This window comes from Emiliania huxleyi (assembly GCF_000372725.1).
Source record: "Emiliania huxleyi CCMP1516 chromosome Unknown EMIHUscaffold_145, whole genome shotgun sequence".
In the NCBI taxonomy this organism is placed as follows: domain Eukaryota; phylum Haptophyta; order Isochrysidales; family Noelaerhabdaceae; genus Emiliania; species Emiliania huxleyi.
This window is the reverse complement of record NW_005201144.1, coordinates 138389-160668: the sequence shown is the minus strand read 5'-3', so window position 1 is coordinate 160668 and position 22280 is coordinate 138389. Positions and strand designations below refer to the sequence as shown.

The 22280-nt window shown below is 66.7% G+C and overlaps 5 protein-coding genes across 5 annotated transcripts in view; 2 read left to right on the top strand and 3 right to left on the bottom strand.

Annotated features, from left to right (window-relative positions):
- Positions 1-1031: 1031 nt before the first annotated feature.
- EMIHUDRAFT_228272 (hypothetical protein) lies at positions 1032-2071 on the top strand (the record flags this gene model as incomplete). Its single annotated transcript, XM_005787130.1, has 5 exons — positions 1032-1201; positions 1278-1306; positions 1390-1566; positions 1640-1725; positions 1802-2071. The coding sequence occupies 5 exons, from the start codon at positions 1032-1034 to the stop codon at positions 2069-2071; spliced, it is 732 nt and encodes a 243-aa protein (XP_005787187.1).
- Positions 2072-7310: 5239 nt separating this feature from the next.
- EMIHUDRAFT_363336 (hypothetical protein) lies at positions 7311-8114 on the top strand. The gene is made up of 3 exons (XM_005787129.1): positions 7311-7749; positions 7827-7897; positions 7985-8114. The coding sequence occupies exons 1-3, from the start codon at positions 7374-7376 to the stop codon at positions 8003-8005; spliced, it is 468 nt and encodes a 155-aa protein (XP_005787186.1). The 5' UTR covers positions 7311-7373; the 3' UTR covers positions 8006-8114.
- Positions 8115-16685: 8571 nt separating this feature from the next.
- On the bottom strand, positions 16686-18565 carry EMIHUDRAFT_455511 (hypothetical protein; the record flags this gene model as incomplete). The annotated part of the gene is made up of 5 exons (XM_005787128.1): positions 16686-16992; positions 17128-17274; positions 17530-17570; positions 17648-17756; positions 17987-18565. The coding sequence occupies 5 exons, from the start codon at positions 18563-18565 to the stop codon at positions 16915-16917; spliced, it is 954 nt and encodes a 317-aa protein (XP_005787185.1). The 3' UTR covers positions 16686-16914.
- Positions 18566-19552: 987 nt separating this feature from the next.
- EMIHUDRAFT_441174 (hypothetical protein) lies at positions 19553-20571 on the bottom strand. The gene is made up of 3 exons (XM_005787127.1): positions 20226-20571; positions 19637-20066; positions 19553-19571 (listed from the first exon to the last, which is right to left on the bottom strand). Exons 1-2 carry the CDS (start codon positions 20561-20563, stop codon positions 19919-19921), a joined length of 486 nt encoding a protein of 161 aa, XP_005787184.1. The 5' UTR covers positions 20564-20571; the 3' UTR covers positions 19553-19571; positions 19637-19918.
- Positions 20572-20729: 158 nt separating this feature from the next.
- EMIHUDRAFT_467542 (hypothetical protein) overlaps positions 20730-22280 on the bottom strand; it is a 4755-nt gene continuing 3204 nt past the window's right edge. Inside the window, exon 5 of the mRNA XM_005787126.1 lies at positions 20730-22224. Coding sequence (XP_005787183.1) covers positions 20956-22224 — 1269 coding nt within the window. The 3' untranslated portion in view covers positions 20730-20955. The remainder of the gene's footprint in view (positions 22225-22280) is intronic.

Here is a 22280-nt window from a genome sequence, read left to right as displayed (position 1 = left end):
TGCTTGTGGTGAGGTTCGACCTCGAGGCCCTGGTCGACGCAGACGCCCTCGTCGACCGTCTCGCCTCCTCCTCCTCGGGCCTCGGCGCCGCCCTCTCGCTCGCCGCCCCTTCGCCGCGGCTGCAGCTCCGCCTCGTCGAGGCGCTGTCTGCGCAGGGCGACCCGAGGCTCGCGGCGAGATATGTGGCGCGCTTCCGCCTGACGCGGAGCGCACCGCAGCCTCTCCTTGCCGCCATCGCCCTCGGCCTCCACCGCGCGCGGCTGGGCTGGCTCGTGCGCGAGGGACTCGCCGACCAACTGGACAGCTTTTTTGCCCGAGCAGCGGAGGCGATCGAGGCCGGGGGGGGAGGAGGAGGCGCGGCCGCGGCCGGCGGCGGCGGCGGCGGCGGTGAGGGCGGCGAGGGCAGCGGCGAGGGCAGCGGCGAGGAGGGCGAGGAGGAGGAGGGGGCGCTGTGGGAGGCGCCCTTTGCGACGCGCGCGCTCCTCGCCGCCCTCCCTCCCCCGCCCAGCCTCTCGCCTCGCCGCGCATTAGGTGGAGCTAGCGGCCGAGCAGTGGAGGTCGCTGCTGCGCTCTGCTGCCGAGCGCCTCTCGAAGCGTGGCTTACGGCCGGTCGCGGTCCAGTGCGCTCTGAGGCGCGCCCGCCGGTGGCCGCGGCCGCTCGCGGCCCATTCTCGGAGGGGCGCAGTCTTTGAGGGAAATAGGCACGGGCTCGAGCGCGAAGTTGCGGAAGAGCTCGGCGAGCCTCCGACCCCCGAGGAGCGGGGCTCCTCGCCACGCGCTCGCGCCACCGCCTCATGACGCGTTGGTCACGGCGCGCTGAATAGGAGCGCGCGCGTGCGCAGGCGGTGAGGGCAGAAGATTTGGTATGGCCTCTCGGGCCGCCCGCTCGAGGGAGCAAGCCGAAGCCGCCCGCCGCCGCCGATGCCGCCGCCCCCGCCCCCGCCGCCGATGCTGCCGCCCCCGCCCCCGCCGCCCTTCGGCTGGCGGCGTCGCGGGTGCACGTGGTGGACGGCGAGGAGGGGTTGGCAAAGATGCTCGCCATCATCCTCGCCGGCCACGGCCTCGCTCGCCTCGGGATCGACGCCGAGTGGGTTGGCGGCTCGAGCTGTGGCGGAGGCAGCCTGAGCGTGCAGTGGCTGCAGCTGGGCTGCCGCGGCGAGGCGTGGCTGCTCGACTTGCCGACGCTCATCGCCACGCCCTCGTGCGCTGCAGCGCCCCACCCGCGCGCGTTCTGGCAGTGCCTGAATCACGTGCCACCCCACCGCGCTGCGCCGTAGGAGCGCCGCCCACTTGCAGGCCGCTCTCGGTGAGTCGCCGTGCTCCCTACCGGCCCTCGGTGCAGAAGGGGCCTACCCCCGTTGCGAGACTCCCGCTCCGCCCCTCTCTCAGGCGCTCTCTTTGCCTCTCCTCGCCTCCTCAAAGTTGGGTTTGGTCTCGCCGCAGACTTGAGGGTGGTCCGCTCCGCGCACGGTTCACTCCGCTGCTGCTGCGCGGCCTCTGCCGTCTCCCCGTCCGTCGACCTGGTCAACGAGTGGCGCAAATTGCGGGGCGCCGGAGCAGTCTCAAGTGCGTCCCCACCCCCTCGCGCCTCCATTTCCGAGGGAGGAGCGCACGGTGCAAACGGTGCGGCTGCCCGTAGGTTTGTCCGCGCTCTGCGCGACGGTGCTCGGGGCGCCGTTGGACAAGCGTTGCTGCCTCTCCAACTGGGGCAGGAGGCCGCTAGCGGTAACCCTCGCCGTGCGCGGTGCGTATGCCTCCCCGGCGCGCGCCAACGCGTCGCTTTCCCCTCCCGCCTCTGCAGGCGCAGCAGCTCGAGTACGCGGCGCTCGACGCGCTGGTGCTGCCGACGGCGCACGAGGAGCTCGAGAGGCGACGCATTCGCGCCGGTGGCGCGCCGGATTGGCGCTGGATTGGCCGCCATTGCTTTTGCGCTTGTTTTGCCAAGCCGGTGGCCCGGGCAGCGCTCGCAGAGGGCGAGCGGGTCGTCCGCGTCGAGCTGCGGCTCGGCAGAACTTTTGCGCCAATCGGAGAGGGGGAGCCGTTCGCGCGGGGGACGGTCCGGGTCCTTTGAATCTCGGGCCCGGTGTACGTTAATCATATACGAGGGCCATACTCTGCGTGTAGAGAGAGAGATTTGTGTGTTGCGTGTAAGTTAAAAAACAATTGGAAGTGTAAGAGTGTGTATAAGAAGGACCTCGGTCGCGGCGCTCGCGCACACGCGCGCGCGGCCACACGGCACACCACAACGCACAAGTCCACAACTCCCCCCACACGGCGCAGCTTCTCGCCCTATCTACCCTCCTTGGCGTGCAAACCGCCGACCTTGCCCGTCCCGCCGTCCGCCCGTTGACAACTTGAGCGTTGAGAGTTGTCGGTTTTATGTGATCTGTGATCTGTAAAGGGTGTGGATGCTGGGTTGAACAAAATCGGGGGACGCGACCCACTTCGCCACAGACGGTCCCGCGCCTCGCCGCTAAGTTTGCGGCACGCCCCGCACCGTCCGCTGTGCCGCGTTTTTTGTCCAGAGTGAAAAGTCCAACGCGCTCGTCGGTGGCGGCTTCCCCCAACCTGCGCCGCGCTCGGCGAACCTCGACAGCGCTTTCGGTGGCATGCAGCTCTTTGCGACAGAAGCCTGGAGAGCAGCTCCTCTGCTGCTCACACACTCTGCACAGCTGACACAGCCTACTGTGCGGCTGCCACAGCTGTGACAGCGATGGGCTCGCCCTCACTGGCCCTCAGTCACTTGTGCTGCGGCTTGTGTGAGCGACACTGCTCGGCGACTGCCGGCACACTGTGAGACCATGGGTGTGAGTTAAAACCACGCTACCAGCGCTTGGTCACATCAGCCCTGAGGTCATATCCTTCTCCTCTGTTGATGGTAACACTTGTCTACTCGCTGGAGCCGAGCAGGAGGGCTTGGCGCACAACCCCTGTTCAACTCACCCTCCACACCCCGTAAGGGTCCGCCGGTTTTATGTGTGTTACAGAGCTTTACTCTAACTGAGCACGGATGTCGCGCGACCCCGCTTCTGCCTAACCCTATTTTGCTAATTAGAATTCCAGTGTCGTGCAGGGAGTTTCGTTGTACGTCTTTTAGCTTACCTTAAGGTCATTCACGGGTGTCCGCGGCCCACCTGTGCCCGCTGGTAGGGGACAATGACCGCCGTAAACCCTGTGATCAGCTCCATGCGATCTCGGATATTTCTTGTAGGCACCGTAACACCAAAAAACACTATGTCTTCTTTATAGGCGTCTGCAACTTCCAAGCTGCGTATTCTTGTATTATCGTCGAGTAGTACAGCCATCAGCCTACAGGTATTCCGTGGGGGCTGGGGGCGGGGCGTATTCTCGTAACATGTGCGTATTCTCGTATCACTGGCTCCGAGTAGAAAAAGAAAGAAAACATGTCGTACAAATTCTTTTCGGAACCAACCTCGAGACCTCGAGACCGCAAGAGAGTTCTGAGTGCTCTCTCATCACGCCGCCGCAACCCAGGCTCGGCTCGGCTTGCCCCTTGCTCCGCCACACGCACAGAGAGCGGGTCGCTCTCTTGCCAGAACGGCGGTCGCGCGGGACAAGGGTGTGTACGTATGTTGTTGGGAAAACAAGACACAGAGCTCACCACACACAGGATCACAGCGGGAGGAAAGCGGCGAGTCGCAATTCCTGGGATGGGGTCCTTGTGGCGGGACAAGGGTGGAGAATTCCGATTGTCCCGTGCCCTGCGTTGTGCGAGGGAGTTTTGTCGTAAAATTTGCGCCTTGTTTGTTAAATTCTCGAGTTTTGTATTCGTGTTCGGGCACCGGACTGCCTTGTTAATCGTCGCACCCCCAAGCCGCAAGCAAGCGCCCGAAGCACCCCATGCTGCGTGCAATTCTCCTTGTGTGCGTATGCCGCTCGTCGGCGCTTTCCGTCCCGGCGGAGAAGAGCGCGGAATGGATTTGCCAATTCTTTGGCTTTCTTGACAGTGGCAGCTGCGACTCCGCTCCGTTGTTGGCTCCCGCTGTCGCAACGCTCTCAAAGTTTTATGCACCCTTGACGGCAAGATCGGCCGGTGAAATCACAGCTTCTGGGTTCACAACGTACTTCAACTACGAGGGCGACTTGCAGGTGCATGGCACGCGACTGACAAGCAATTGTGCGGCCCCCAGGTACTAACGAGCGCACTCCTGACTCGCTCAGGTGGGCGGCGATGTTTCGTTCAAGTGCAACCTGCCGGACGCGCAAGAATTTTCGTACTCGCTCACGGGCGTCGACTCGCGTTGCAACAGCGGGGCGGGAGAGGCCGCAAACTCGTGCGGCATGCACATCCACGCTGGCACGGACTGCACTAGTGATGCCGGCGGCCACTACTTCGACGAGAAACTTGCGGAGGACCCGTGGGCCAAAGTCTCTTACACCGCTGTCGGGTCCGTGGCATCCGGCGCGGCCACAGCCCACACGGGACTCGCATCGAAAGCCACCGTCTCCCATGCTTTCATCGTGCACGACTTTGATGGCGCGCGGATCGCGTGCGCGCTCGTGAGGGAGTGACCTCATGCGTGCTGGCTTCCTCTGCTGCGCATTTCTGTTTCGCCCGCGAGACTGCCGCACACGATCTAGGCAGGTGGGCGCCGGGCAGTGGCTTCGGCTAGTGGGCTAGTTAAGCTGCCTGCAGCATGGCCATAGATCTATGGGAGCGTGTCATGGACCGGAACGGTGAAGGGGACTAGCTGGCGCTGGCACTCATGGCGGACGTAATTGTTGGGGTCGCACCAAGTGTATGTGTATCCCCGGCTACCCAGCGGCCACGCCCCCGGGCTACCGGGTACCCGGGTACCCCCCCCGAGGGGCGCTCAGTCAGAGGACACAGAGCCGCCCGCCCTGGGTTATCCTCGGTGGGCTCCTCCTCCGTGCTCTCCTCCCCGTCAGCCGACTCTGGCAGCGCTGTGCGAGTCCAGTGTGCACCGCTCAGCCGCCCTCTCCCACCCCGCGCCCCATGCTCGACGCCGAGGCGGCGGCCATCACCGGACCAGATGCATTGCACGACCTCATGTCTGAGGTCGAGCGGGCGCAGCCGGACCGGCCCGCCAAGCGTCCAAAGCCGGACGACACGTGCACCACGAGCGACCCGTCGTTTGGCGGCTCGGCGGCGGCGGCCGGCCCCTCCTGCGCGACGTGGGTCATATCCCACGCCCAATGCACCTCGCACATCACGCACCGGATGTGCCCTGAGCAGCCGGCCCGAGTGCAGCGCGTGCTCGAGCGGCTGCGCTCGCTGCTGCTGGGCGGCGAGCCGTCGGCGGAGGGCCAGTCGAGCCGCCCTGGCGGGGTGCCGCGCTTCCGCCTCCTCGAGCTCACCACCTCGACCGAGATGCTCGCGGCGCTCGAGGCGCAGCTCATCAAGCCCACCGAGGCGCCGGCGGCCGCCTCGAGCTCGCCGCTCGACACGGCGCTGATGCCGCCGCCCGACGTGGCAGCGGGCGGGTCGGGCAAGGCGGCGCGCCGCAGCGCCGTGGGCGTCTCGCTGCGGCGGACGGCCTCTGTCTGCTACCTCGAGGCGCGCGTGCTGCCCGCGGTGCGGCAGGTCCACTCGGCGGTCTACCTCGAGAAGCTGCGCGCGACGTGCGCGGCGGCGGCGGCGTCGGAGGAGCGCCGCGCGGCGCGGATGGCGACGGCGCACACCAAGCGCAAGGCGCCGATGCCGGCGCTCATCCGCAACCTCTCGGGCATCACGCGCGACACCTACGCCTCGCACACGTCGCTGGCCGCGGCGCTCTGCGCGGTGCTCGCGTGCTGCAAGGGCGTGGACGCGATCGTGCAGGGCGAGGCGGTGAACGCCTTCTGCGTGGTCCGGCCTCCGGGGCACCACGCGGGCGTCCACGGCACCACCGTCCGCGGCTCCACCGAGGCTGCTGACCTGCCGCTGGAGGAGAGCCCGAAGCGCCGTGTCGGCGGCCGGCCGCGGAGCGCAGAGAGCCCGGGGGCGGGGAGCCAGGGGGCGGGGAGCCAGGGGGCGGGGAGCCCGAAGCCGGCCGCGGCGGAGGCGGAGAGCCCGACGGCCGGCGCGCCCTCGGACGGCGCCAACGGCGACGGCAAGCCTGTGCCGGCGGGGCGCGCGCGCAGGTCGCACCACCCGCCGCGCCGGCTCGAGGAGGAGGAGGAGGGCAAGCAGCTCGGCAAGCCAAAGCCGCCCAAGCCGCCGCCGCTCAAGCCGCCGCTCCAGCCGCCGCTCCAGAAGCAGAGCTCGGTCGGCTCAACGTCGGACGCGTCGACCGAGCGCGCGAGCTCGCCGACGCCGCTGATCAAGGACCGGTGCGGCCAAGGCTTCTGCCTGCTCAACAATGTGGCCATCGCCGCCAAGTACGCCCTGCTGCAGCATGCCGCCGCGGTGCGCCGCGTCGCCATCATCGACTGGGACTTGCACCACGGCAACGGCACCGAGGAGATCGTGCGCTCGTGGGGCTGCGACAACGTGCTCTACGCCTCCCTGCACGGCGCAGAGCAGTTCTTTTACCCGGAGACGGGGACGGCACTCCAGCTCGAGCCGACGCTGGTCAACGTGCCGCTCGCGCGCGGTGCGGCGCCGTCGCTCGCGGCCCTCCCGGACCGCACGCGCATGCTCGAGACGCGGCCCTCTTGCACCGCAGGCACGCCTCCCGACGAGTACCTCGCCGCCTTCGACCGCTACGTCGTCCCCGCGATCGACGCCTTCCGCCCCGACTTGCTCCTCCTCTCGTGCGGCTTCGACGCGCGCCGCGCCGACGAGGCCGACCCCGCCCCTCTCCTCGAGCCTGCCTCCGGACCCGCCTCGGACGCGTCCGCAGGCGCACCGCGACGACGCGCCCGACCTGTCCGGCTTCATCCGGCTCGAGGTCGAAACCTACACCGCCCTCACTGCGCGCGCCGCGGCGCTCGCGAAGCGGCACTGCGGCGGCCGGCTCCTCTCCCTCCTCGAGGGGGGGTATAACCTCGACGCGCTCGAGAAGAACGCAGAGGCGCATGTCGTCGAGCTCGTCCACCAAGCTGCGCCGCCGCCGCCGCCGGCCGAGCCCACGCCGTTCGCGCCGCCGCCCGCTGCGGCGGTGGAGGCTGTTGCTGCGGGCGCGGCGGCGGCGGCAATGAGCCGGCTGGGGGCGGGGCTCCCGGTGGCGAACGCGGTGCCAATTCCCGTCGGCGCAGGGGCGTGCGGCGGCGCAGTCTATGCCGCGCCTCTCGGTGCGCCGGTGTGTGGCGGCCTCGCGCCGCAGCACCCTTTTGCGGCGCCGAACGCACAGCCGGTGGCGGCGCAGGCCGTGCCAGCACAGCCGGTGGCGGCGCAACCCATGGGCATGCCCGTTGCTGCCACCCCAGTGCAACCCGGGCTGGCGCAGCCGGTCGCGTATGCGCAGCCGATGCAGACGGCGTTCGCACAGCCCGGGCTGGTGCAAGGGGCGGGGATGGTGCAAGGGGCGGGGATGGTGCAGGGCTACGCCTCGGTGCCGGCGCCGGCGCAGCTGCCGCCAACGCCGGGCCACCGCCTCGCCCAGGCGTGGCAGGCAGCTGGGCAGGGCCAAGCAGCGCAGGGGCAGGCTGTGGATAGCGGCGCGCCGCCGGCAGCCGCGGCTCGCCAGCCGCGCCAGCGGGCGGCGCCGTCGCCCCCGGCGCAGGCTTCGGCCGGGGAGGCGCCTTCGCTGGCGGCTGTTGACTGGCAGGGCGAGCGAATCGAGGTCTGGTGGCCGCTCGACAAGACTTGGTTCGCGGGTCGGCTGAGCGGCGTCGCGTCGGACGGTGCGGCCGTTGCCCGGCCCCAGCAGCGCCCACTCACCGCCCTCCAGGTAGCCTACTCGATTCCCGCCGCTGTGCAGGCGTGCGGGTGCACATCAAGTACGACGACGGCGACGAGGAGGACCTCGATTTGGCCAACGAGAAGTGGAGGGTGTGCAAGGACAAGCGGGCGAGAGCGGCCGCCGCGCGCGATCGGCCCAGTTGACAGGCCTGAGTGAGACAAGGGCGTTCACCGTAGGCCGCGTCGAGAACGGGGTGATGGGTTTTCGCTTTCTCGCCTTCAGCGAGAGCTCCCGGCTTGCACAGTCGGGCGGGCCTGGACACGAGCGACCCGAGGCTATTTTGCTTTTACAAGATACAACTCAGTTGAAAATTTTTACGCGCATGCGTGTTTTGAGACTTGAGTGTTGTGTCGCCTGTCGGTGACGGTGTCGGACAGATACAGCACACACACGCACCTCACAGTCACACGCCTCCAGCTCCACCGTAGCAAAGGGCCGTGTTTACGGCTTTGCTGGCGGGCTGGCGCGCGGCACTGCCGCGTGCCGGGGCGCCCAGCGCCGGGGGGCGTCCACCGCGAGTGTCGAGACACGAGAGAGAGATAGTGAGAGAGTTCATACTAGTACTCGCGTACGCAGCTCTCACGACGCCACCCGGTGAGACGGAGATCGCTCTACTGCTCCCCCTTCTATGACTCCCTAGCAAGAGTCCCGCGTAGTGAAGTAGGCCTTCTCGTCTTCGGAAGAGGAGCCATTGTCGACAACTTGCGATCCGCGCGCCCCGACGCCGTCCGTGTCATCGTCGCCGCCATCACCGTCGTCGTCACTGGCCGAGACGCTAACCGCCTTGCCCTGACCGTCGCCCTTGGCCTCATAGGTTGTAAGGGCGGCGGCGACATCGTCCGTGATGGCAGGCAGCACAATGGCGTCCACAACGATCGGCTCGAAGGCGACTGCCTCGCCCGGCATGACCGTGAACGGCGTCACCATGCCGCCAACCATCGGCTCGGCTGCCACCACCGGCTCGGCTACCACCAGCGGCGGTGGCGGCGGCGGCGCCTCTGCCACGGGCACTCCGTATGCGTGACCAACAGGCGGCATCGGCGCGACGCTAACGCTGGCTCGCCCTGGCACTATGAAGCGCTGCTCATATTCGACGTCGTTCATCCCGAATCCGCCCCGGATGCCGGTCGGCGCGTGGAGGGAGATGTGCTTCTTACAATACGACTTGCAGGTGGAGTGCAGCTCCTTGGGGTCGAGGCGGATACTGACACAGAAAGCAGCGAGGATGCTGCTGACTGGGTCGCCGTGGCTGTAGGTCTGGATTGTGGTCTTCTTCTCGCCATCGCTGGTGGCCATGAAGAGAGGCGCGCCGCTGCTCGCGTGGCTTGCCTTGAAGATCATCTTGTTGGACTTGTACCACTTGCCCGACGCCTTCTCGTCAAAGGCTATGTTGAAGTCTGTCCCGTATATGCTCAGCTTGTAGACGAAGGCCTTGAGGTTGCAGCGCGTGAAGCCGTGCGTGCGAGACTCTGGCGTCCAGTACACGTCCACGCGCTTGTGCCCGTTCTCCTCGGTGTGGCGTTCGCGCCGCTGTTGATACCGCTCGGTGTGGAGATGCCGGGTGTAGTGGCCACGGCCAACCACTTCCAGCCGCCCCGTCAGGCTTTGCTGCTCGTGGTCCTCGTAGAAGCGCACCCTGCGCGCGACGACAAAGTCGGCATTCACCTTGAGGTCCTCCCAGCGACGGTGCCTCTGATCGAAAGTTGGGGGTCTGTGGCCGCGGTGCTGATGCGAGTAGGTGACGTTGAACCACATATAGTCGTGATGGTGCTGGAGGTTGGCGCAGCCAAGGACCGTGCTCGCGTCGTCGCCGATCGCTCGGTACTTGAGATAGTAGTCGTGCGTTGTGTCACCCTTCTTTCCCACCGCGTCCATCAGCATCCACCGAACTGGCTTCGGCTCACCATCCTCGTCAAACTCGACGGTCAAGTTGTCCACATTGAAGTCGGAGCTGAACCATTTCTTTTTGATGCGAACCTTGGTATCGAAGCCAAATCGGGGCGGCGGCAGCGCGCTCGCCTTCGCCTCGGCGTGCGAAGAGAAGCCGCATCCCCGATACTTTGGCCAGGCGGACGCATCGGCCGCTGATGCGCGTTCGAGCTCATCCATCACGCAGGCGAATGCGTCTTTGCTGGAGCGGCGCGTGAGATGCTGCGAGAAGCGACTCCACCTGGTCTCGTCGAGCTCATGCAAAACGCGATCAAACCGCTCTCTCTCGTCGTAGTCCTCCACCATCATGGCCGATCTGTCTCCCCTCCACGCTGGGCGGCGAGCGCGTCGTAAGCGTCGACTCCGCTCGAGTTCCCGACGACGCGTCGGCAGGCTATGAGGGGCAGCCGGTGCGGTGGAGTGGACTCTTCACGGCAGGACACATCGGGGATCTTTGTCGGGTGACGCGGTCAGCCATGTGAAGTGGACTTGCGACCGCGAGCGGTGAGAGGGCATGGCTTTGCCCTCAGTTGCCTCCGCTTCCGAAATGGCTCCTCCCACCGCCCGCGCGGGGTCATCCCGTGAGCAGCCGTGGGCGGATCGAAGGGCACGTGGGAGAAGGTTCAGTGCGGCCCACAAGGTGTGAGCTACCCCCTCTCCTAGGTGTGACTCTATAGCCCCTGGGGCCCTCTGGGCTGGGCACCATCAGCTTGGGCAGAGGTCCTCGGGGTGGGGAGAGAGGAGGGAAGAGAGAAGAGAGAGAATTCTTGATACGAAACCACGACGACACACACCAGTCGACTCGCATCGGTTGCCTCCATGAACGGCGGAGCTATTCTCGCGCCCACACCACACCTGGCTCCAACGTGGACACGCCCATAGCTGGGGACACTACTAGGTCACGCATGGCATCACAGAAGTTTTATCTCTGGGCCCCAAAAGGCATCTCTAGCAGTGTCGTTACGCATGCCCCCTCCCATCCTGGGCGCATGCGCCTCACGTCTCGCCAGAGCATAAGCCCTTGGCGTGTGGCGAGACGAGTTTTTCGCCATGCAGCGAGCAGCAAGCCGCCCGCCACAAACAGCCGGAGGCATCGCCACGGCACTGGCTGCGCCGCGCTCCCGCACCCGTCGACGAAGCTCCCCCCGCGGAAGACCGCGCGTAGCGACGCCTTGACGATCGAGATGAGCGCGCTCGAGGCTCGCCCACCTACTGCCCCTGAGAGTTGGTTATGAGTGGGCTCGGCTCCCCCCCTTGGGATCGAAGCTTCCACGACCTCACACCCAACACCACAGGTGGGATCAGAGAGAGACTCCGCACCGGACACCGCCCGGGCACAGACCCCCTACCCATCGGATCGCACAGGGCCCCCTCGGAGCAGCCCACACACAATCACGCATCGGCAGAATTAGTGCCTGAGTCAGGCAGACAGCACAGACAAGGAGAGGAGAGAGAGGAGAGAGAGAGAGAGGAGAGGGGAGAGGGTGAGGGTGTGTGCACACGTGTGGAGAGGGAGGGTGTCTGTGGTGGGCTGTAGTCGTACTACGTGGTTAAAACCACGCGCCCCTCAGGAGCTTAAGGTAGAGTGGAGCGTCCCAGACGCCTCGGTGCCTCCCACCGGGTGAGACCATCCGGATCTGCCTGCCGCGTCCTCCGTACGCAGCAGTCCCCGCGATGGCCCACGGTCCTCCGTCGCCAGGTCGAACCCCCTGCCTCCCGGTTGACCCCCCAGATGTCGTAGTCCATCATGAAATAAACTCAAAGTCCACCACAGCCACCAGCCTCCACCTCCACCATCGACGCCGCCACCGCTGCCGCCCGCGACGCCGCCCGCCGCGTCAGATTGCCGCTACACGCGCCTCGAGTCCAGTCGGAGAGCCGCGCCGCATCAGCAGCAGCATCAGCACCAGCACCACCAGCACCACCAGCACCACCAGCACCAGAGAGAGGCGCAACCTGCCCGACGCCGCCGTGTCAGCTGCTCCCGACGCGCGTCTCGAGCCGAGTCGCAGAGCCGCGCCGCGCCAGCAGCAGCATATGCACCAGCATCAGCAACATCACCACCACCAGCAGCACCAGAGAGACAGTGCAGTGTGACAGCAGCGCACAAGCGCTCGCAGAGCGGCGCGCAGCGCCGCGCACGCCACGCCGCGGGCGGTCCGACGAGCGCAGCGTACGTCGGCCGCGAGCCGCGTCACCAGCCGTCTCGCGAGAGAGCGGCGCCGCCGCGTGCGCGCAGCAGCCGCCGCGGCAGAGGCGAGCCGCGGCGACGTCCGCACTAACGGATAACTGCCATTGGCGGGTTTTTTTTTCTCTCTCTCTCTCTCTCTCTCAGGAGGGAACTCCCCTTTTCAGACCCCCCCAACCGCGCATTAACTCGCACCCCAGTGTATCGCTCGCTTGCGCCACACACATGTACATGTCCTTGCCCGCGGCCGCCCCAGCTCCCTCACCAGACACGCCGCCGCCCACCCGCCTCCTCGACCTCCCCACGGACCTCCTCGTGCGCGTCGTCTCTCGCTGCGACCCCGCCGACATCGCTCGCGTCGCGGCCGTCTCGGTCCTCTTTCACGCCTCACTCGCGCTGGAGTGCATCCGCTTGTGGGCGCGAGAGCGCGGCTTCGAGCTGCCGGCGCAGCCAGAGGGCGAGAGTTGCGCCGTGCGGTGGCTGTGCTACTCGGCGCTGCTGTGCGAGTCCAACCCGCCGGCGAGGGCGTCGGGAGGCGAACGGCACAGCGTTTTCATCGACGGCGAGGGGCGGCTCTCATCGTGCGGCTCTGCGCCGGAGTGGACTCCAGCCCTGCTCGGGCACGGCGAGGGCGCGACGCGGCTCAACACGCCGACCCGCCTCCCCTCGATGCCGGGAGAGCGCGCCATGAGCGTGTCTGCAACAACCAACCACAGCCTCGCCCTCACCGCCGGCGGCAGTGTCTGGAGCTGGGGCCGTGGAGACGACGGCCAGTTGGGCCACGGCGACGAGCAGGACCAGCTGCTGCCCAAGAAGGTCGAGGCCTTGGCGGGGCGGCGCGTCGTCGCCGTGTCGGGTGGAGGCCAGTACAGCCTCGTCATTACAAGCGACGGCGCCGTCTGGAGCTGGGGCTACGGTCTCTTCGGCCAGCTGGGCCACGGCGACGAGCAGCACCAGCTGCTGCCCAAGAAGGTCGAGGCCTTCGCTGGCCAGCGCGTCGTCGCTGTGTCGGCTGGAGGCGGCCACAGTCTCGCCATCACCGCCGACGGCTCCGCCTGGAGCTGGGGCTATGGATACAATGGCCAGTTGGGCCACGGCGACGTGTCGAACCAGCTGCTGCCGAAGGCGGTCGAGGCCTTTGCTGGCCAGCGCGTCGTCGCTGTGTCGGCTGGAGGGAGTCACAGTCTCGCCATCACCGCCGACGGCAGCTTCTGGAGCTGGGGCGGTGGACGCGATGGGCGGTTGGGCCACGGGAGGCAGCCCAAGAAGGTCGGGGCCTTTGCTGGCCAGCGCGTCATCGCTGTGTCGGCTGGACGTCATAGCCTCGCCCTCACCGCCGACGGCAGTGTCTGGAGCTGGGGCAATGGAGCGGGAGGCAAGCTGGGCCACGGCGACGAGGAGGAACAGCCGCTGCCCAAGAAGATCGAGGCGTTGGCCGGCCAGCGCGTCGTCGCTGTGTCGACTGGAGCCAACCACAGCCTCGCCCTCACCGCCGACGGCGCCGTCTTTACCTGGGGCAAGGGCGACCACGCCCACCTAGGCCACGGAGAGGACGTGTCGAACCAGCTGCTGCCCAAGAAGATCGAGGTGTGGGCGCCGGGGCAGTGAGAGGGTGAACCGTGAGTGCGAGCTGCAAGCCTCTGCCTCTCGGCTACATCGGCTTGCGGCGGGGGGGGGGGGGGGGGATGGAGGGCGTGGAGCTCTTTTTTTGCCTTGTTTCTCCTTATCAGTTTTGTCAAAGCAGCGGGCCCTCGTTCTATGATGTATCTTATTCGGACCCCCCCTCTCGCCTCTGGGGCGCCACGTCTTTTCATACGTCAGTACCAACCCAGCGCCGATCTGGGCCGCTCGCGCCGGCCGCCCATATGCGCTCGCGGGGCTGCCCGACGGCGCAGGCCTCGTGCCGATGGACCCAGCCGAAAACAAAAACTGTTCCTGTTACGAAAAAGGTAGCTACTGCTCCGGCGACACTAGGGACTCGGGCCTGATCCCGCACAAAACATCTCCACACTCTCTCCTCTCCTATGACACGACTCTCCGACCTTGGGCTAGATTCCCATTTGATTCACCACAAGCGCCAAACTGCTTCGCCGCGCGCTGCTGACAGCGTCAAGTGCGGCCCTTAGCTGAGTATAGCTCGAAGTGGGCGTCGAGGGGGCCTATAGTAGAGTGTGAGCCCGCGCGCTGCAAAGCTCGAGTGTGGGCGATGGCGCGAGCTGGGCCATGTACTAATTGCGTGTGACTGTTTCTGCCGTCTTTGAGGGGGCGTGGGCGTAGGAGTGGCGCTCTGCTACCCTTGCAGTCGAGCGCCTTCTCTCAGCTCCATTGCCTCTAGGGGGTTGTGGCCGTGGATTTGGCCCCCTAGCCCCCCTCTTCGGGTGGACTCTTCCTGCCAGCCTCGCTCAGCCACTTCGAGAAAAACTCGGTGAAGCGGCTTGGCGAGCAGGGCTTCAAATCGCTTAAAGAATTCGGCGGGGAGCCCGTTCGGGCCTGGACCCGTTACCTCGCCTCGCGGCGAGGTCGGCGCGACAATCCGCCATCGAGCGGGCGCAGCCGCTACGATTGCGGCGGGCTGACCGGCGGTGAGCGCTGTTGCTGCCGCTCCGAGCTTCCCCAGAGTCAGCAGCACAGCAAGCAACCCGCATACGGCCGCACGCACAGTGGAGGGCTGTCGGCGCCTGGATGGACCCAGCCGAGGTGCCCGATCAGTCGGAGTCGCGCCGCGACGCGCCCCGCGCGACCACCAGCCAGCTTTTCGAGGGGCCCGAGGACGGTGCGTCGAGAGAGCTGACACTCAAAACAGCAGCCGCTTTTTTTGCCTCTTTTTGAGTGCTGCTGCTGCACACCCAGCCCACCAGTGATACTAGACGCACCAGATCCACCCCGTCGCGTGCTTGACCGCCACCCCGCCGCAGATTCGACCTCAGGTCTCCAGTACTCTCATCCCAGTGGATGGACGTCCGGACGTCCCCTTGTGTTCCTCTCGCGAAGCAGCGCCAAGCGCGTCCATCGACGCCCGACCGATCACCGCCGAAAACGCCACGGGGCGACCGGCCCTCGTCGCAAGCGCCCTCTGGCCGCAGTACGCATGCAAGGAGTTCGGTGGAGCCGGCTGGGCAGCGACCGTGTTGCGATGCTCCAAGCACACCGCAATCGTACGGTTCACGATTGCCACGACGCGCGATGGCCGACCATACGAGGACGCGCGCGTCCCGCTCAACCAACTGCGGCCGCTGCCTTCGCGACAACTTACCGCATAAGGCGCGCTGCAGGGGGTGGAACCCATCATAATCACCGCAGGGTGGAACCCATCATAATCACCGCAGGGTGGAACCCATCATAATCACCGCAGGGTGGAACCCATCATAATCACCGCAGGGTGGAACCCATCATAATCACCGCTCATAATCACCGCAGGGTGGAACCCATCATAATCACCCGCGGGCTACCCGGCTTGCGAGTAGGGAGGAGGAGGCTGCGCTGCGCAAGCACGGGCGGGAGGGGCTTCTCCTGCGGAGTCGTCCACGTGCGTGCGCAGGGCTCCTCTTTGCTTTCTTCTACTCCCTACTATCATCTCGTTCCCGTCCTACCAGAGAAGGTTACTTCCCCCAGGATTGGTCTTCTCTGCCTGCGGGAACACCCTCGGGCGGCCGGGTGGGGCTGCGGCTGGAGCTAGCATGGCTCGATAGAGCCGAGACCCCGTGTTGAGGCGGCGCTCCTGTGGGCGGCTGTGGAATCGGCAGATTCGACCTCAGGTCTCCAGTACTCTCATCCCATTGGATGGACGTCCAGACGTTCCTTTGTGTTCCTCTCCCCGTCCGCCAGCGAGACGCTCAGTCGCTGGCGGCCGCAGTTTTCTGTGACCCACCCACCTCTCCCTTGTGTTTTGTCTGGGGAGGGGCTTCTCCTGCGGAGTCGTGCGTGCGCAGGGCTCCTCTTTGCTTTCTTCTACTCTCTACTATCATCTCGTTCCCGTCCTACCAGAGAAGGAGCGCGCGCGCTCCGCGGCTGCAGATTTTGAAATAAATTCGATGAAATTGGGGCCTGGGCCAATCACGCGCCTGCTCACGGCGGTCACGGGCCGACGGGGCGGGCTCTCTGTCTCTATCTCTCTCCGTCGGCGAGAGAGCGAGAAGGCAAAAAAGTCGCGGAGAGCTGTGAGCCCTCGTCGGTGCCTCGACGGAGAGGTCGTCACTCGTCAGACGCGACGCGCGACGAGTCACGTCTCACGAGCGAGACTCGCCCCCCATGGCCCACATGCGGATGGGGACGCGCGCTGTGCACGAGTTACCAGTTTTTTTTACTGTATACGCCCGGCACAGGCTTTCGGCTCTAAGGTAAGGTAAGGTAAGGTAAACGTCTCCACACACACAAAGTGGTGGGGCAAGGGGGGGCGACCCTCGCATCTCCACGCCCGGACACGGGCAGGAGCCCCACGGCATTCAAAGAGTGCAAGCACCTACGACCTAGGGTCTACGGTAGGTCTAGCGCGCCTCTACTGGGCTGGGTTTTTAGGCATTGTGGGGTTGGCACTCCCATCGACCCTCATGACCTCCTGCGGTCTCTGAGATGGACACCAGTGGGTGTGGGACCACAGCCAGGATACACTCGAAGGTTGGGTAAGCAGTAGAGGTCGATACTCGACGCGTCCCACATGGACTGTGTCGCTTTCCCGTCATTTTCCTATACAATCGCTGTGAACCCAGCCACGCGTAGTGTCTAGAGCCGTAGAGCGAGTCAGTGAGACCGGGGGCGACCTTGCGGGTCGGACCTTCGAACTTGCTTCTATTATACTCTCTGCACTCTCTCACAACTGGAAGTATCCATGCGGCATGCGCACCAGTGCCGGCGCCGCGCTCCCCGCACCGGCGCTCGTTCCCGCCTCGCTGGCCTCGCTCGTCTCTCAAGCTTTGCCTCTCAACCAACTCACAGCGCTCCTCCTCGGCCGCCGCCGGGCCAACGTACGACGTTCTCCGCGGGGGCACGTCCCTAGTCCTTGTCCATTACGTATTTGAACCCCGCGTACACCAGGAAGAAGAGGATGAGGTTCGTCATCCGGTTGTTTTGCTGGCTCGCCGCCGCCGCCTCCCTCGCCGCCGCCTGCTTGGCCGCCGCCTCCTGGTCCGCCGCGCTCTCGGCCCCCGCCCCGGCGACCGCCGCGCCCGAGGACGCTCGCGCAACACTGGGCGCCGCGGCGCCGACCGCCGCGTCGGCAGCCTTCTCCCCCCCCAGCTTGGCGAAGCCGTCTGCAGCGGCGGCCAGCGGCGCGGCAACACCCGACGGCCGCGCGATCCCCTGCTTGGCAATCTCGCGCTGGGTCGCGTAGGCGAGCTTCCCGAGCTCGTCCACCTGGTGTGGGGAGGTGGCGGGGCGAGTGAGCCACCGCCAAAGGACCAGAGGAGAGTCGGAGCGATCGCCGTCGGCAGCGCGCGGCCTCCCCGCTTCACTTCCGCCGCCTCTCGGACCCCCCTCGCCAGAGAGCCCTCTCGCGCCGTGCGCGCCGTCTCCTCCGCCTCGCTCCCCCCTTTCTGTGCCGTTGGGCGTCCCGCTCCTCCCACGCCCAAGCGCCACGCAACTTCCCCCCCGCCCCTCCCCCCGCGGCGCCTTCACGTGCATCTGCTCCACAAGCATCTTGTTGTAGACGCCTAACAGGCGGCGCGAGCCCCGGCTCAGCCCTCGGCCCCGCGCGGGGGCGGCGCCCACCCGCGGCGGAGACAGGCACCGATGTCGCGAAACACGACCTGCGAGATCATCCTCGAGCCGTGCAGAAAGGGCGGGAAGAGCCGGTGCAGCAGCTCGAGCTTCTCGTGCACGGTCGTGTGCGGGAGCACCTGCGGGCCGGGCGGAGAGCGTGAGGACGCGCCCGCGAGCCTCGGCCCGCCCGTGCACGCCCGCAAGGCCCGCCCCCCCCCCGAGCTGTGCCCGGCGCCCGCACCACAACGCCGCACAAACATAGTGGGCGCCGCTCGCATGCGTGTCGGCGCAGTGTCGGCGGAGTGTCGGCGGAGTGGCGGGAGTAGCGGGGAGTGCGCGCCATGGCGAGGTAGTCGTATTTTAGGACCCGCGTCTGGTACTCCACCACGGCCAGGGCGAGCAGGCCAGAGAAGGCCCACGTCCGCGCGTCCTCCGAGGCGCGCCCCATCGTGAGCAAGTAGCCGAGCACGAGCCAGATGGCGTAAAACATCGCCGCACCCGTCATCCCGCCGCTCTCGTCGTCGCCGCTCTTGCCGCCGAACCGGTTGTACGCGTCGCGCGAGCTCGGGTCCTTGAGCGTCTCGTACGCGCGCTGCATCCGCATGAAGATGGCCGGCGCTGCCGGGTCGTCTGTCTTGTCGGGATGGTATTTGAGGCTCTCGGTCTTGTACGCCCGCTTGATCTCGGCGGTCCCCGCGTCCACGCGCACCCCGAGCGTCTCGAAGTGGTTCGGCTCCCGCGTGCCAGACTCCCACGCCATCTTGCCCGCCGCCACGAGCGCGAGCAGCAGCACCGCGAGCGAGACGCCGCGCCACGACCCGGGACGGCCTCTGTTGACGCGGGGCGACTTGAGGCACCACTCCACGGCGGGACCGAGGACGAAGAGGTAGAGAACGATGTCGAGGGCGTCGCCCGTGGAGCCCTCGTCCTCGCTAGTGGCACCCATCGTCTGGCTACGAGCAGAAAAGAAACACTTCGCTACCAACACCTTAAAATCCCTGTGTGGTGGCGGCGTGCCGTCCTCCCATCCCTCCCTTGGGTTGTCTGTTTTCTTTCTTTCTTTCTTTCTGCTCCTGGGACCTCTCTGCTCCGCCCAGTCTTCCGGGGGTGCGTCGACCCACTTCCCTCACCCTGTCATCCGCTCGCTGAGTTGCCGAGGTAAGGGGAATGATCAGAATGGCAAGGCTGGGAATGCGTTCTCAGAACGTTCAGAACACCGGCCGCTGGGCCCGCCTCCCAGAGCCTCTCTCTCGGTACTAGCAGCAGATAGGCACAGGGACAGTGACGCGGCTCATCAGTCCTCCCTCAGCCCGACCTCGGACGGAAGACTACAAAGGTCGCAGGAATGATCAGAACGGCATCCATCCAGGCGGCACCGGCCCTACGACTCGGACCGTGCCACAGCCCATCCCCCCGGGCAGCCCACCGCCCACCGCCCGGCCCCAGCCAGTCCGACCGCTTCACGCGGCGACGATCGCGCCGCCGGCCGCCGCTGGCAGGGCCGCCGCCTCCGTCGGCGCCAGAACAGGCTCGAGCAGCAGCCACAACTCGTACTCTGCCGACGGCGAGCCGTCGTACATCGACGACTCGAGTGAGAGGTCCGTCGCCGCGCCGTTGTCAACGTCGAACTTGGCGACGAAGTTGACGCGGTCACGCTCGATATAGCGGGTACACATGGTGCGGCGCGCATACTTGAGCACACCGTGGTTGGTGCAGTTGGCGCACGTGCCTGTGGGATAGGGCGCCATAGCGACGCGCGCGCTCCGGGTATTTTTCGGGTATACCTGAGAATTCTCGGGTATACCCGGGTTTTACTCGGCCGGCCACCTGGGTCGGTCCGAGGGTGTTCCAGGAATGATCAGAATGGCGAGGGCCAGAACGTGTTACATGTACTAGTCAGAACGGACCCCAGTTGCCGTTCCCGGCAACTCAGATCCGCTGTCGCAACAACATTTTTGTAGCCTGGCGTTTGTGCCCCGTTTGTGCCGCGTCCTGTGTCCCCGAGTTCATTTTATAAACAAAACAAAGGAGGCACGTGCGGGTTGTAACGAAATGTTGCTTTCTTCCAAATTCATGCGCACCACCTCTGGTCTCTCCACAAAAATACAGTCGCGCGTACAGCGGCAGAGCCAGAGGCCGGAGCACAGCCGCCGGCCATTGCGGCTATCGCCACACGCCCGGGGGGGGCGAGACCTGCCCTGCCGCTGCGCCGCGGAGGGCGCGACGGGGCACCGGGCGTGGCCCCTGTCACGCAGATGCAGCGGGGCACTCTGACGTGCCCCTGCCACCGTGTGTGGGGTCACTCCGCCGACGGCACCGCCTGCTCGTCGGGGCTCCACCGAAGCGGCTTGGGCTTCATGAAGTTGAGCTGGATCTGGTTGTAGCCCGCCGTCTCCTTGGCCTGGGCCTCCTTGAGCTTGGCGGCCTCGGCCATAAGCTTCTCGATCCTGAGGCGCAAGGCGCGGCGTGGGCACGCAGCACACAGACGGGCGCGGGCTGGCGCAAGGAGTGGCAATCTCAGTGTCACAGCAGAGAGCGCGGGCTGGCGTAAGGGGTGCACATCTCAATGTCACAGCAGAGGGCGCGGGCTGGCGTAAGGAGAGCACATCTCAATGTCGCAGCCAGATGACTCGGGGTCGCGGCAGTACTCCTCAATGTCAGCCGCGGTCGGGTACTGTGTGGCGCCAGCCTTGGTGACGGATGTGAGTTTCGCAATCTCATCCGCGACTGAAGACGCGGCCGGTGTCACATCCACGGCCGTGGTTGAACCAGCTTCGGGCCGGGCGAAGATCTTCTTGACGCGGCCGAGCAGCCCCATCTGCACCGGGCGCCCGGCCGGCACACGAAGTGGCGCAGCTCCAAGCACGATCGCAGCGCCTGGCGGAGGCTTCGAAAGCACGAGCGCAGTGGCGGAGGCGGCGAGCAGAAATGCCATCGTGCGCATCAAGCGAGTGAATGACAAATGAGCCCGAAGAAAAAGAATTTGCCGCGTTCGCAGAGGTGCGAACTGGCGCGTGCTAGTACTATCACAGGCACACAAGAAAAAGAATTTCCCCGCCGGAAAAAGAATTCTAACATCCAGTTTTCTTTCTTTTAGGAATCAAATTCGGTTTTCTTTCTTTTAGGGGCCAAAAGAATTCTAATACACACATTATCAGGAGGGCTCCAAGGACCCAGCCACACACAGTATCATCCACACCGTTGCCGCTCCCCGCAAAAGCGCGCGCAAAACAGCAAACGCCGACACACCCATACCTTGACAAAACCGCCCGGTCAAGACCGAAGCGGGGCTCATCTCGCCAGTGCAGCGCGGAACGAGCCAGACCCTCTCAGCACTCAGACCATCGGGCGCGCGGTGCCGCGGCGCCTTTGGCGCCGCGCAAGCGCGAGCGCGGCGAAGGCAGCGAGGCCGGCGGCCCACGGGGCGGCGCCGGCGGAGCCGTTGGCGGCGACTGGCGCGGGTTCGCTAGCGCTCCGCCACGCCCAAGGCGACACTTCCTGATCCTCGGGCCACGGGCTCGGGCTGGGCGGCACGCCGCAGCTATCCTCAAAGGGCTGCCACACGCGATCCCCGCCGCACGCGGCGAGGAGCGGCCCATCGACGACGCCAACCACGCAAGCCCCGCCGTACCCGTCGGCGTCGGCGCACCAGCCGCACCGGTCGAGGCCGGTGCACGCCGTGCAGCCGCCGCCCTCGGGCAAGTCGCACGGAGAGGCTACCGGCAGGCCGCGCGCGGAGAGCGCGCCGGCGGGCGTCGGCGAAGTGAGCGGCTCGCCGTCCGACGAGGCGCACTGCGCGCGCAGCTGCCACTGGCCGTCGAAGCCCGCCTCCTCGGCGTCGCTGTCGAGCACCAGCCAATAGTCGCCCGGCGCGAGCGGCTCGCTCCCGTTCAGCGCGGCCGAAGAGAGGAACCCGTCCAGCCCGGCGAGGCGCCGCCCGCCGCCGCCGCCGCCGCCCGCACCCGCCGCAGCGGCCAGCGGGTCGCGGCATGCCTTGAGGGTGGCCGAGTCGCCGTCGGCGAGCAGGGGCGACAGGGGCTCGCCCGCCGGCTGGCCTGCGCCCCACGGGCAGCCGCGGTAGAGGCGGAGGCGCATGTCCTGCTCGGAGCCGCACGAGTCGATCTGGAAGAGCGACGCGCCCTCGGGCAGCGAGAAGCGGAGCACGAGGTCGGCGCGGCCGTCGCCGTCCATGTCGACCAGCGGAGGCGGCGTGGTGCGGCCCGCGCCGCCGCTGACCCACTCCGGCACGCGCGGCCGGCTGCGGAAGTCTCGCGCCGCGTCATCGTGCGCCATCAACTCGTTGTAGCCGCGGGTGAGCGCCGCGACGTCGCCAGAGGAGAGCTGCCCGCCGCAGGTGAGCGCGAATGGCCTGGCGGCGCGCCACACCGCGTCGCACGCCGCGGGAGGCGCGAGCTTGCGGCTCCACGTCTCGCCTCCGCGGCCGCGCAGCAAGTAGCGGCCGGCCGGCAGGAGGAGCGCGGTGGGGATGCCGCGGCCGACGTACGTGGCGAGCGGGTGCTCCGAGTAGGAGGGACAGCCCGTCGGCTCGGAGAGCTCGGCGTACGGCAGTGCGCCGGCAAAGGCAACGACGGCCGGCGCGGCGAGCTGCGGGGCCAGGGTGGTGGGGGGTGGGAGGGGTTGTTTTCTCCCTCTTTCCCTCT